Genomic DNA, 14,489 nt, shown 5'->3' with positions numbered 1-14,489 from the left:
TTGTGCCTTCCGGTAAGTTCTCTGAGACTAACGTACTCTCCCAGGGTACGCGGCCTCCAAAAACACAATCAACTCGCAGGTGTCCCAACTGCGTGCACTCTGCAAGTTCTTTCTGAGTTCTCTCTCTTTCCCTTCGCTTCCTCAGACCTCTGGACAGGGGGAAGATTGTTATGAAGTCTATCGGAGTGCGCTATAAATTCTACTTGGCCACTAAATTGAGTTCATTTGTAGTTACTTTTTGCTAAAAAGTAAAAAGACGGGAAAGACTTAACGAAGGTCACCAAGGGAGCTGTAAGTGACCGGACTGAACCCTCTCATGTCTGTGGGTGTGTATTCAGACGCCAGAAGAAAATCTGTTACCTTTTTTTGATGCTGAATTCTCTCTTCTTCAAGTTGCTGGATGAGCTTTGCGTTTTCTTCTAAAGCTTTCAGAAGCTGCTGGTCAGGAGCAGAGCTCTGCAGCAGAAGGTGGCTCTGTCTCTTTAGCTTGTTCTGTTCGATGAACATCTGCAGGAGTTAATTACAAAGATGTACGTCACGGATCCACGTCACGGATTTCCTCCACTGAAAGTGGAGCAACAGAAAAGTACATGGAGTTTTTACTGAAAAGTTAAGGGCAATTTCTGAATTGTACAGTATTACAGTTTTACAAGTAATGATTGCTAGGACTTCGTCCATAACTTTCATGCAACCTTCAAGGACCTTCACCCTTGCCCCAACGAGGTATATATGCAATGATTGAGTCCTATACCTCAGCTTTTAATGTTTTATTATTGCTTTAAAATACATGAATAGTAATAGTACTGGCTAATATTGATCAAGAACTTATACCAGGTACTCTACTAAATATTTATATGTATTATTTTAATCCTTACATCAATCCTATGAATTAAATACTTCTGCTTTGAATAGGTAGAATTGACTAACACTATGTGATAGATACGGTGATGGTTTTACATATATCATATCGTCTAATCCCTAGAATAACACTGCCAGGTAGATACTACTATTATCCCATTTTTACTAATAAGGTAAGTGAGGTTTCAAAGCAGGTAAGCAACTTTCCCAAGAACACATGGAAGGGGCAAAACCAGGATTTAAACCAAGATCTGTCTGATTTAGAAGCCCAAGCTCTTAAACACCTGGCTAATCTCCTTCTTCTGGTATTTACTAAACCTAGTGTTTTGTTTTATACCAAATAGCTTTTCCCCAGTGATGAAAGTAGTTAACAGTCAGGAGGGTAAAGAAGAGGTGGGAAAAGGTAAATCAATATTTATTGGCCACTTTATTAAGCAACTTACATATATTATTCGTTTAGCTTTACAAGTTCACGTTTTTTAATACAACATTATTTTCTGTTAACCTGTTACTTCTTTTCCTTTATACCCTACACAAGTTAGCCAGTGGGTGATGCTACACATGAAAGGTTTTATAAACTCTGACATTAGGCCCACTTTATATTAGAGCTTCACAGTTTCAGATTCTTAACAGCATTTGTAAGGAACATTAACATTCTTCTTCCACCTGACAGCTCACTTCTGCGTGAGAATGAAAGGTGCCGAGAAGGCGCGAGGGGATGCATGTGCGTGCACAGGTGCTGAGCTCGAGGCCAGTGAGGCCACAAGCACCAACATGCTGGGGAAGAGTCCCCCACATCTCACCCATATCTCACCCATAACTCACCCATATCTCACCCACATCTCACCCATATCACATCTAGTCTCTGACATCTGAAACCAATGGCATAATTGAAACGAGCTATTTCGAGTTCCTATTATTATTACGGTCATTTTTTAAATGCCTTTTTCCCCTCTTACAACTTAATTCGGCTGGGGTCCCTTGCCGGTGGTCTTAGCAAATACCTCAGGAAGCCAACAAGAAGGCCTGCAAAGAGCAGCCGGACTCCCCTGGCTTCCCAGAGTCCTGTGGCTTTCCAGCCAGCGAGGCCTTTCCCCAAGAGTGCTCGGAGGCCAGGAGCAGGCAGCGAGGCAGCCGACGGTGTGGCGACCAGGACAGACGGTGAGCTCAGCTGTCAAACAGTGCTGGGCTCAGGCCACCGTCAATCAGGGCGAGGCTGTGTCCCTCACTGCACCGCCTTTCCAGGCTTCGGTTCGCTCTTGGGGAAAAAGCGACAGTTCTCCTTCTCTACAAAGCACTCGGGAAAACCTGTTCAACTTTACGGAATTATCAATTATCTCAACTTGGTTATTTTAGAAAGGAAAGAGTGAAGATTATGTCTTGGGGATGTTAATACTGTGCATTTCTTTTGCAGAACCTGTAACAATTCCTAAATAATAATAGTATAAGATTAAAAGAACATATAGGAAAGAAACTCCTCTAGATAACCATGGTAACTTGAAAAACTTACTCACTAGACTATCTTTGCTAGACCTTAAGACACTAACATTAAATATTCCGTATAACACCTTCTGAAGATGTGCTTAAAGAAAAGTTAGTGAACAAACACTAACAAATTTGGCTTTGAACCAAGAAAAGAACCTGACAGCTAGAGTTAGGGAGTAGTCGCTTATCACACAAATGACATCACAGGCGTCAGAATTTCCAAGACTATCATAAATCTTTTCAAAGAATGAAAAAGAGAAGAAAAGCTTATGTCATTTCTATAGAATTCATTCTTTCCGAAAGAATATTAAAATGTTATCTGTGTTGTCTGGGAAGAAAATAGTACTCATTACAAAACAGTCTCACGGCGTATCCAGACTGCACCCTGAATGAGGTATCCATGCCTTCGAACAAAGAAAACTACACTGACCAGCAAAATAAAATATAATTGAAAAGTACAGTTAAATCTGTCATTGAAAATTGAAGTTACATTGAAAAACTACAAAAACTTAACATAGGAAGACAACTGGCTGCTGCCTCCTAACTGAGGGGGAGGGGTACAGTTTTTGTTTTGTTTTTCATGTTGCCTTTTTTTTCACCCATTTTTTCCCATCCCCTCACTGTCCCCTCCCCTCTGGCAACCGCCAGTTTGTTCTCTGTATTGACGGGTCTGTTTCTGCTTTTTTATTTGTTTGGTTTGCTTTGTTTTTTAGATTCCACAGAGAGGCAAAATCATACGGTATCTGTCTTTCTCTGACTTATTTCACCTAACCTGATACCCTCTAGGTCTACCCCTGCTGTCGCAAATGGCAAGATCTCATTCTTCTTTATGGCTGAGTAATAGTCCTGTTGGGGGGGTGGGTGTGCACGCACAAATCTTTGTTTTTTAAATGAACAAGTGGAAGAAGGAATGTGGGAGAAACTTCCCACATTTTCCTTTACACATTTAAGAACTGTTTGTATGTTTTACAAGGTCTATACATTCCTTTTGTAATAAAAATATAAAGTAAATTAACTTTACTGAGTTCTAAGGCTCCAGACTACAAGCTCGAAAGGGGCAGGGATCATAGTTGCATTCCTCACCATTAAATTCCCACCATCAGCACCGTGTCTGGCTTATGAAGATGTTTGCTGAACACAAGAAAAACCAAAATGCAGAAGACTGGCACTTCTCTTGTTAAACCAAGACCTATACCTTTTAGCAGTAGTTATCTGTTGAAAAGCTGAAAGTCGGGGCACCTGGGTGGCTCGGTCGTTTAAGCGTCTGACGCTTCTTGGTTTCCACTCAGGTCAGGATCTCATGGGTGCTGAGATGGAAACACAACCCCCTCCCCACTCAGCAGGAGTTTCCCTGTGCCCCTCACCCCACTTGCGCATGCTCTCTCTCTCTCAATAAATAAATAAATCTTTTTAAAAAAGAAAAGGCAGCTAAGAATCTGGAAACCATGCAAAGGGGAAGGTATATGGGTTCCAATCTAACTCTATTCTAAAGAACAGTTTCTGGGGTGTCTGGCTGGCTGAGTCGGTAGAACGTGCAACTGTCGATCTTGGGGTTGTAGGTTCAAGCCCCACACTGAGTGTAGAGATTACCTTAAAAAAACCAAAATCTTTAAATCTTTTCTTCTCAGTATTGTGTAGACGGAATCTAGATGCTGTAAAAGCACCAGGCACCCTTGCAAACCCTGACGCTTCCCGTAAGAGGAGTGCGAGCAGCTACCCTTGCTTTCCCTCCCCACGCCTCCGTCTGCTCGTGCAGGGGGTCACGTGTGGGCATCACCGTCTCCACTGGTCGCTACCAGGTGAAGGGCAGAGTACATCACTCATTTTCAGATTCTTAGCAGAATCCTGCTTCTTCCGTCTATCTTCTCTGCTACCGCACGGCCTTCAAGTTTTCCTCGAGCTGCTTTGTATTCTAACGTCTTTCCATGAACAACAGGTGCAAAACTGAAAATGTCTCTCAAAATAAGCCCCCGGCATTCGGGTCAAAACAAGCCCACCTTTGCAGTCTTACAGCGGAGGCGCCTTCACGTTATCCCCAGTCTCCCTCCCCCTGACTGTTTATACGGCTGCAGCTTTTCCAAAGGGCTCTGACACACTCCAATATTTTTTCTCCCTTCCAAGTAATAAGAGAACAATTTTTACTCACCTTTCATTAAACTCTCTGAATAAAATGATTCAGAATATTTCAAATCACAGCTTCTCGGACGAAACCTTTCACAGAGTTCACTGCCAGCACAGCTACACTCACGCGCAGAAAGACTCTGGCACAAAACCGTCATCTGATTTTCAAATGTCATTCCCATAACCCTATGCTTTGTCTTCCTTCAGCACCTTGGATACTTGAATGTTTTCCATTTCCTTAGCTACCTTCCTTCACAACCTACAATGTGCACGCAGATTCAAAATACTGAGACACGACGGAAATCTCGGGCAGACCAGCGCCCGATCACGAGCTGTTACAGTTCGGCCAACTGGGGCCTCATCTTCTCCCTGTAAACCAGCCCCAGGGCCATAGGCCACCTCCCGACAACATGTCAACAAAGGGAAGCCGGAACATGAGAAGCTCAAAGCTTATGTCTGACATGAGAGGAAAACCATGACTCTGGTGAAAGGCTACAATGATGGATGTACAACATGGCAACGGCCCACAGCAAGTCCAAGAATCGACTCACATCGTAAGACCACCATCTAGCAGGTGAAGAGAAATATTAACACCATGATACTATTACTTGAGATGGTATCTGGAGATGTCACCTAGATTTCTAAGGCTACTGAAACAGAGATCCTGTACTCAAGCTGGACTTTCCACCACCAGTGACAGGTATCCCTAAATATAATTTCTTTCCCCTATAACAGCATTTTATAGTACACAAAATCCTTTTGAGGAATTTCCATTTGATTTCAAAATCCACTTGGTTGGGTTGGTAGCATCACCCATGTTACAGATGGTGAAAGTGAAGCCCCAAGGAGACTAGGGCTGCTCTCAGGTCATACGAGTGACTGACACGGCGAAAATGTGAACCCAGATCTTCTAACACCAGGTTCAGTGAACTTGACATTATTCCAGAGCTGGCCTTCCTTAATTCTAAGTGGTAAGTTCTTATTCAACTTCAAAACATATTTTGACACGTCATCTGCAAAGTTCTTTAAGAAATACAAATTTAAAACTAGGTCTCTGTGGATACTTACCTCTTGTGCAAACGACTCCGCCTTCTTTCGAAGGTCCTTCTCCAGTTCCAAGTTTACCTGCATTTCCTCATACTCTTCTACCGCTAGCATGGACACTTAGGAAGACAAGAAAAGGAATGGACAATGTGCCACAGAGACGGTCAGGAATATGGATGAAAAACAGTGTTGAAAAGATTCTTTATACCAGCATACAAGCGCTCTCAGCCATTGCTGGTTGGAATATAAATGGATCAAACCTTTTTGGAGGGCACCTCGGCAATATGAATCAAAAATCTAAAACCATTCATACCCTCTCACTCGAAAATTCCACTTTCAGGAATGTACTGATTCCCCCAAGAGAATAAATCATGAACACATCCAGCAATAAAGCTCCGAGAATGCTCTCAGCATCGCTTCTGAAAACAGTGAAATGATCCAGATGGTCTCACATGGCAGACCCAGGAAAGTACGTTATATACAAGAAACACGATTCTGCCATCGAAATGACACCGTAGAAGCATATTTATGGAACCGAAAGATATTCATGATATATTTTTTTTAAATTACTTCCTTTCTGTTTTTTACAAGCTACATATAAAACACATCGACAAGGCATTTCACAGAAGAGGAAACATGTGAAAGGCCAGTGAACGTGCAGAAAGATACTCATTTTCATTAGTAATCAGAGAAATGGAAAGTCAAAACACAGGCACCTTTTTAGACTCACGAAAGAGGGAACTGGCAAAAATCAAGACGTAGAGTTACACGAAGCTGGAGACAATACAGAAAAACGGGAACAAACACACTGCTAACAGGAGTGGAAATCTATTTAAAGAATAATCCGGCATTATGTACTTACGTTGAAGATAAACTCTTACATTTGGCACGTTTGTTATCTTAGGGCATGTGTACCAGGAGACGTGTATAAGAATTTTCATAACTGCATGACTTGGAATAGCAAAAACTTGGACAAAACTCAAAACAGCCACTGACAGGATACTGGGTCAATGAACTCTGGGACAGATATTGAATGACATACGATCCAGCGGTGAAAGTCAACATACCAGAGCAAAGCCCTTCCACAGGGAGAGACCTCACAAACACAAAAAACTGCACGGGGACATATGCAAGGTGACAGCATTACTGTAAGTTTCAAAAACATGCAAAATTAAACAACATGCTGTTCAGAGGTTCATACACACTTGGTAGGACTATAAATAAAAGCCACGATAAAAATCCAAGGGAGGGAGTTCAAGTGGAGATTGATGTTCAGGGGCTTGGAAAGTATCAATGGGTAAAGAGGTATTTCTTTTGCTGATATTTTTTCAGCTTCCATAAATGTTATAAACACATTTAACAAACAATTTAATGTATATGCATGGTTTTCTTAAGGTTGGAAGAATATACACGATGTTAATAGTGCTTATCTTTGGACCATAACGATTACGATTTTTTTTCCTTTTCCTATTTGAATCTACGTTTTCCACCAAAAAAAGTATATTACCTGAATAAAAAGAAAAAAATATATATACATATATATGTTATTTTTAGGCATCCTCCATGTTTACAAAAAAAAACAGCCTTACATCCATTGAGGCCCAGAGTCAGAGCTCTGAGTGAAAGAATCAGCGTAGGACAAAAATCTTTAAATAAGGGAAGGTCCTGTCAAATAGGAGCAACACAAAATCTTTGCTACTTTTTGACATTCTGTGGCCTGTTTTGTTAGCTAATGATACAGACAGGACCGAGGGAGTGACGACGCCGTTAGAAACCAGGCACAGCACAGGTAGGTATCACACTGGTCTCTCCGTCTGCCTTCACAGAGGCACTTTCAATCCTGAGCTGAGTCATATCAATAAAATCTTTAAAAAGGCCTCTTAATGGCTGCTTTCACACAATGTTCCGCCAGGACACTTCAGTCCTAACTGACTAAGGACTGGTTTGCTGCGTAATGACATAGAATTTCAGACTCCGTACTCTGTAAATCTACTGCTTTCTCAGAGGAAAGACGAACAGTCTTACTCCAGTAAAGCAATAGAAGTGGTGGTTTGCGACGTGAATTATACGTCCGTGAGGGACAAATGACTTTCAAACCTATTTAAAAGAGAAATTTCACGAAGAAAACAAAGACGACTATGACTATCTGAAAGCCCTGGGCAACATAACTGGCGCTCTTTTCTAAGTCCAGAACACCGTAATAAAAAGTGAGTTTTCACATGTCCTGGCCCTTTTAACTTGAATTCTGAAAGAAATCAGGTTGGTCCTCATCATGCACTCATTTATATAGTCTCTCTCTCTTCCTAGAGAGAGGGCTCGCTGAAGGCAAGATCCACGTGACTCATCTTTGCAGAACCCTCTGTTTCTAGCACAGTACATCAAGACCGTTTCTATCTTCTTAAATGTGGAACAAGCTGAGAAGTGTCACCATCTACCGTATCTCCCACGCTGAACTACGAGGTCTTTATTCAAAAATCTCAATTCATCACCCCGAGATGGAGAACTACCACCAGTGACAACAGGGAAGGCTCAAAGATTTCCTGTACTCTGGCATCACTCCCTCGTCCTGAACCAGGGGACACAAAAACACAGCCCAGGGGACACAAAAACACAGCCCCCATGGGACCTGAGGCTGGGTTTTACAACAAGGTTTCCGTTTTCTCTAAGAGGTAGCCTTTGGAGAAATTTCCTTCTCACCGTGAGACCAGGTCTGCTTTTCATGATCAAGAGGATCATTTTCATATGATTCATATAAATGATCATGAATCGGTCTCATCATGCTGGCTGCTAGACAGCTCAGAGCCAGACATGACTGACACGGGCAGGAACGCACGAGACCGCACAGCGAGCACGTGACCTTGTATCGCAATATTTAATTTTACTTTTGCTTTGCCCAATTTTCTATATTCTCTTCATTTAAAATTCTTTCATATCATGTCACATGTATCTGTGTAGATATTCTCTCTCCTCTGGATTGAAAATAACCTACCAAATAAATACTGAGGGGAGAGCGAATACAGCCATGGTCCCAGGATACACTGAGACAAAACAGTGTTTTGGTTTGAAGTGGGTCGTAAATTCCTCAAGTGACAGCATGTTTAGAAGTCCCAATAAAATAACCGGAAAGGGAGAGACTTGTGGCTAGAAATCAGGAAAACCAAGATAGGATATTCTTGCTACAAGCCTTTTTAGGCACAGGTACAAAACAACACAAAATGGATGCAAACCAAATACATTACATCTGTATCTGAGAAAAAACACTGGAAACACCTACCTCTATTGCATTTTTCTAAGACTCTTCTCTGTTCAAGAACTTCTGAACTTAAAGCATCTTTTTCTTGTTTAACTTTATTTACCTAAAAATGTGAGATGGTGAGGGAAGAAAACACCCAACATTGTAAAACATGACATAAGGGGACGTCCAATACACAAACTGCTATTCAACATCCAACATGAAGTTATAACTTAAAGCAGTAACTGGCTTTACTGTCTTGAGCTTTTATTAAAGTTGTTCTTAAGGCCTCACAGGTAGCTATTTAAGTTAGGATACACCTTTGGTAGAGAACTTATTTACAAATTCCAAATGGCATTGGTCCTTACCCATGTAAATGACTGATATTTTCAAGGCAAAAATCCAACTAGAAAGCACCCAGAAAATATACAAATCATGTAGTCAGAGAGCCAATACTCAACTTTGATCTTCACTTCAAACTGTGATGACACTTAGCTTAAGGAAAACATACCTGAATTTTTTAAACAAAAAATACTTTAAACTTTGATGACTTCTGGCTTAAATAAAACACACATGAAAATCTTCCCAAAAATCTTACATTTCTGAGATAATTTTGACATCAATTAGAAGAGAATATCACGGGACCATTAAAAAAAAGAATGCAAAGTTACATGTATCAACGTGGGTAAGTCTTAAATGCACTACACTGAATTTTAAAAAGTAGGTATGAGGGTGCCTGGCTGGCTCAGTCAGTGAAGCATGTGACTCTTGATCTCAGGGTTGTGAGTTAAAGCCCCATGTTGGGCGTGGAGCCTATTTAAAATAAAAATTAAAAAATAAAAATAAAAAGCAGGTACATTAACATCATTTAAAAACACTCAAAATACCAAGTACTGTTACAAAAAACATAAATACATGCGTTGGAATGACAAAAGCCTAATTCAGAATGATAGTTGTGTAGGGAAATGGGGCAGGGAGTGAGGGAAATGCAGTTAGGGAGAGAGACACTGGGGTTTTCAAGACTATGTATTAAGCTAGGTAGTAGACATATGGGTGTTCCTTATTTTGTTTTTTATACTTTTCACATGTCTGAAATAGTCATAATAAAAGTAACTTCTGAAAGGGCTTCTAATAACACTTCTAAGTGGGAGGGGAACAGGATCCTCAGTAAATAATCATAATTGAGGAAGAAAGTGCATCAAAACGCGTTTGTCTCTCTCCGACGGTTACAGTCAAGAAGCAAACTAAGATAATGGTCCTGGAAAAGGACTCTGAATCCAACGGCATGCCAGAGAGCCTGTGAACTGGATACTTTTAGTATAAGCTCTGTTCTTGGTTTGGGTTTGAATTAGTAAATGGTAGACACTCTCCAACAGGAATGCCACTTCCAAAATATCATCATCCTTCTTCCCATTCATCAGCATGTCCTGCCCGGTAAATAAATGCGACCAAGGCTGAAATTGGTGGACACTGTCCCCCAACCTTTCTCGCATCCGGGCCCTTACGAAAACCCTAAGATAGGTAAGCAAACTGAGGTAGTTGGATAAGGCTGCCCGCTGGAGGGATCAACAACCTCAAAGCCTCCGCATTGCTCGTAAGCCACCCGCGGGATGGGTTTGGAAGCTTGGGCTATAGGATCTAGGAACCACGGACACAAATTAAACCACGACGGCAAAGGCAGTTCCTCTGTGCATCATGCACAGAAAGGCAATTACGTGCTCCTGTTCTTAAAGACCATTCAAAAGAGGGGCGTCTGGGTGGCTCAGTCGTTAAGCGTCTGCCTTCAGCTCAGGGCGTGATCCCAGAGTCCTGGGATCGAGCCCCATATCAGGCTCCCCCAATGGGAGCCTGCTTCTTCCTCTCCCACTCCCCCCGCCTGTGTTCCCTCTCTCGCTGGCTGTCTCTGTTAAATAAATAAATAAATAAATAAATAAATAAATAAATAAATAAATAAATAAATAAATCTTTTAAAAAAATTATAAAAAAAAGACCATTCAAAAGGAAAAAGAAAAAGATTCTCAAAACGCCCACTTGAACCCATTCTGCCATCTATCACCTACGCTTATCTTGGAGATACGTGAGAAGACAGTCCTTCCCGACAGAGCCAAACCATCCGACGGAGAAGCCAAATACTTCTTCACCAGCAGCAATAAAGTAGACGACGTAAACTGCAGATCTCATTCTTACAAATGTGCCTCCCATAGTGAAATATGGGGGACAATGGGGACACTTCATTGCTATTCTGGTGCTTTATTTACCGAACTGGGTAGTGGGTATACGACTGTTCATGATCTTATGTGAAACAGAGGGCAGAAGAGAAGATCAAATTGATACATGGTTCTCACGCCTGAGATTAACTTCCAACAGCAAGTTTTTAACTCAGCCAGTCTCCAAACACTCTGAAAACACCAAAAGTCTTGCCTTTCAGGCCTAAGATACATACTTCTTCCATTACTTCTACAAGTTTGCTCTTGAGATTTTCCAATTCAATTGCTAATATCTTCTTCTCCTCCTGAACAGATACAATTTGATCTCGAAGTTCTGCATTTTTAAAGAAAAAATAAGGGGAGGGAAACAATATAAATAAACTTTTTTTTTAATTCAAGTTTAACAGTGAACTTATAGTAACATTCAAATTCAAATTCAAATAAATAAATCTAATCAAAAGAACTGAAAATGCCAGTCCATGTGTAGCTTATGGTCAGGTTATTTAACGATTAAAAGGAAAATAAAGAAGCAGAGAACGATGGAAATCTCACTTCTGTGCCCCCGTATATAGCCACAGCAATCTCACTGTTATTAAATGTACCAGATTATGTTTTCTTTGCATTCTGCCAAACCCATATTTTAGAAAACTATCTGGCATTTTAGAAGTAAATTTTTTTAAGATTTCAGCAAAACAAATTAAGGCATTGAACTAATTTCCTTTTTATTTTAAAATGGCCATGGGCTCTTATCACAATAAAATATAACAAACAATGGGGCAGTTGATAATTTGCAGGTTTTGATTTGCAGAAAAAAATCCTGACCGGCTGCCAATGTATAGCCCTCAAACATTATTTGAACGGACTCAAAATATAACCTATTTGAAAAAGGGTTAATTCTAGTAATTTTCTCTGCAGAGTTGTTGGTGTTTTGTTTCTTAATTTATTTCATATTTCTTATTATTGGAATTTAATGAAAACTGTATTACAAAAATGAAAATATTAGCAAACGTTAAGTGCAAAAGCTTCTGGTGGTAGATGAAAGTTACTTCCACCACTCAAAAGGTAAAAAAAATATACACAGAGGGGCGACTGGGAGGCTCAGTCAATGGAGCTTCCGACTCTTGATTTTGGCTCAGGTCACGATCTCAGGGTCCTGGGATCGTACCCAAGTCAGGCTCCACACTCAGCTGGGAGTCTGCTTGAATTCTCTCTCTCCCTCTCCCTCTCCCTCCACCCTTCCCCCTGCTCACTCTCTCTCCATCTCTCTCTCAAATACATAAATCTTTTGAAAACTATATACCCACAGATTAGCACAGAGTCCTTAAATTGATACCCAAGGCCTCCAGTTTTGCTACTCAGGTTTTAACTGCTTTTAATTTCTTACCCTCTAAGGACAATAAAAACCCTTCTCTGGAGTTATTTATAAATTGAATCAAGCTTTCACAGGAACCCAGCCTGAAAGAGTTCTCAGACACTTATTTCAAAAACTCTTTCTCCCGGGCTGTCTAACCCTGAAGGAGGAACGAGAGACTATATGATCCGAGACCTAAGAGGAGGGGAGAATCATGAACAAAAGAAAATCCTGTAAACTCCTCCCTCCCCACCTATACAAACAGTATTTTGTCTTAGATTAAGGGGGTGGAGAGTCAGGTAATGATGGCTTTCTTTATACTTCCTTCTCTCTCCTTCCAACTGCCATTTTATCCAACCCAACAGGCCAGCTAGTGTTGCATTTGGCATGTGCCTAATGCTAAAGTGCCCTAAAAGTTATTGGGCCCTAGACGGCTTTCCTCCACCTTTAACATAAACAATGTGTACATATAGTCACATGTATATACAATCACAAATAAAACTGAAGTGTATTTAACAGAGGAACCGTGTGATATTCCGCTTCCAGCAGACCTATGCAGTGAGTGGTCTAACAGCGTTGATATCAGTTGAACGCCGCACATTGCTAACAGCTCAGTGCCTGGATCACACGAGAAGTCCTTTGAGGGCAGAGATTCAGCAGTCTGGGGAGGAATCTTCCCCAAAGATTCCAAAAAAGAACCAGACAAACCAGAGGCGTTGGCTAGATACATTTTCATCCATTCTTTCTTTCGCTTAACAAAAATATCTCAATGCATAGTCCATATTTTTAAGACTTTTCACACACTGGTTGTTTCCATCAAGACCATTCTTTCAAAAGGGCCTAATCCCAAAAGAGAAAGTAATACATAACACACCAATGTTACGTCCTATCGTGATTCTCAACCGGGCTACTCCCTGGAACACTTAAATCCGAAATTTTTCGAAGCAGGTCCCAAGTTCTAAAGTTCTCCGATCATGATTCCAATGGGCAACCAGGGCTGAGAAACATTACCCAAAATACACGCAGTGACGAAGCCAAGAGTCCCACCTTTGATCTGCTTCTGACACAGCACGGAGACGCAGGCCTCTGCGGTGCCTTCTGGGTCTGCGCCGGCATCTTCCTCATCGATGTTGATCTCCTCAGTGATCACATCTGGTCCCAGCTTGGCCATGTACAACATGCTGATTCTTTTCAATGTTTTATTTTCTTTATTTAGCTAAGGCAAAATATAAAAACAGTTATTTTAACAGCAGTCAAATGAGTGTCTTGGATTTTTAAACAATAGACAGATTAAGTGTATTTCTGTCTTACGCAGTCATCAACACCCACAGCATGAACTAACAATTAGAAGATTCATGAAGTAAGGTTTTATTTACACTTTTTAGTATTAAACTTATTAAAGTAAGACCTGATGCCTGGATTACAGCCAGCAGCATGGGAAAATACTTGTTACAACTGATAACAAAAAAAGGAATTAAGATAAGACACCAGTATAGATTAAATCAAATTTCAACTTATTCTATCCTTAACAGTCTTAATTAAGGCACTTTATTTCAAGAAAATGTTTTCTTTGCTGCTGTGCACACCCTTTAAATGCTTGTTAGCCCAGCTCTCCCTCTTCTTTGAACGCCTGCTACTCTTCTTCATTGTTCCACGGGATTCCTGTGGGAACAACCCTGTTTCCCCAGAGCACACCCTAGCCCTTTGGCTGCAGCAATCAGTCCAGGGATCAGGCACATGAGCACATGAGCCCAAGCTTGGTCAGTCAAATCCCTTCTCTAGAAACCTGGAGGCTGGAACAGAGAGATGAGTTGCCATCCATGTGTCTAGACGTACAGAAGCTATGGGCAACCACAATCCACTACTGAATTGAGGAATAGAGGAAGGTAGTCTGTAGCAAAGCCAAAAATAGAGCCAATGTATAGAGACAGGCAGAGAAAAATAATGGAGATGGGTTTCCCACAGGACTCTGGTATATTCTCCAAATGCTCCCAGCTCATGGATTCCATGGGATTCTCCAATATCCCTCACTAACAAATTCCTACTTCTTTTTCTTTTGACAGTAGAAGAAAGTACAAGATGTTTCTGTTCCATGAAAAGAGTTCTAGCTCACAGAAAAGAAAAGAAATCCTAATTCATTAATGTACTGGTTATTCCCTTTGCAGAAATGATTGGGCTTTAGCTTCAGTCA

The 14,489-nt window shown here is 40.9% G+C and overlaps 1 protein-coding gene across 2 annotated transcripts in view; it reads right to left on the bottom strand.

Moving 5' to 3' along the window:
- Positions 1-14,489, bottom strand: part of SHTN1 (shootin 1) — a 95,999-nt gene that overhangs the window by 46,338 nt on the left and 35,172 nt on the right. For both annotated transcript variants that reach the window (XM_045803233.2, XM_087862664.1), the window contains 5 exons: positions 13,346-13,514; positions 11,184-11,281; positions 8,783-8,864; positions 5,533-5,627; positions 361-507 (listed from right to left, as the gene is read on the bottom strand). In XM_045803233.2, the coding sequence (XP_045659189.1) occupies positions 361-507; positions 5,533-5,627; positions 8,783-8,864; positions 11,184-11,281; positions 13,346-13,514 (591 nt within the window). The remainder of the gene's footprint in view (positions 1-360; positions 508-5,532; positions 5,628-8,782; positions 8,865-11,183; positions 11,282-13,345; positions 13,515-14,489) is intronic.

Source organism: Ursus americanus, chromosome 6 (assembly GCF_024610735.1).
Source record: "Ursus americanus isolate L20-20 chromosome 6, mUrsAme1.1.p, whole genome shotgun sequence".
NCBI classification, from domain to species: Eukaryota; Metazoa; Chordata; class Mammalia; order Carnivora; family Ursidae; genus Ursus; species Ursus americanus.
Note: the sequence above shows the minus strand (reverse complement) of the source record. Positions and strands in the feature narration are given on the sequence as shown.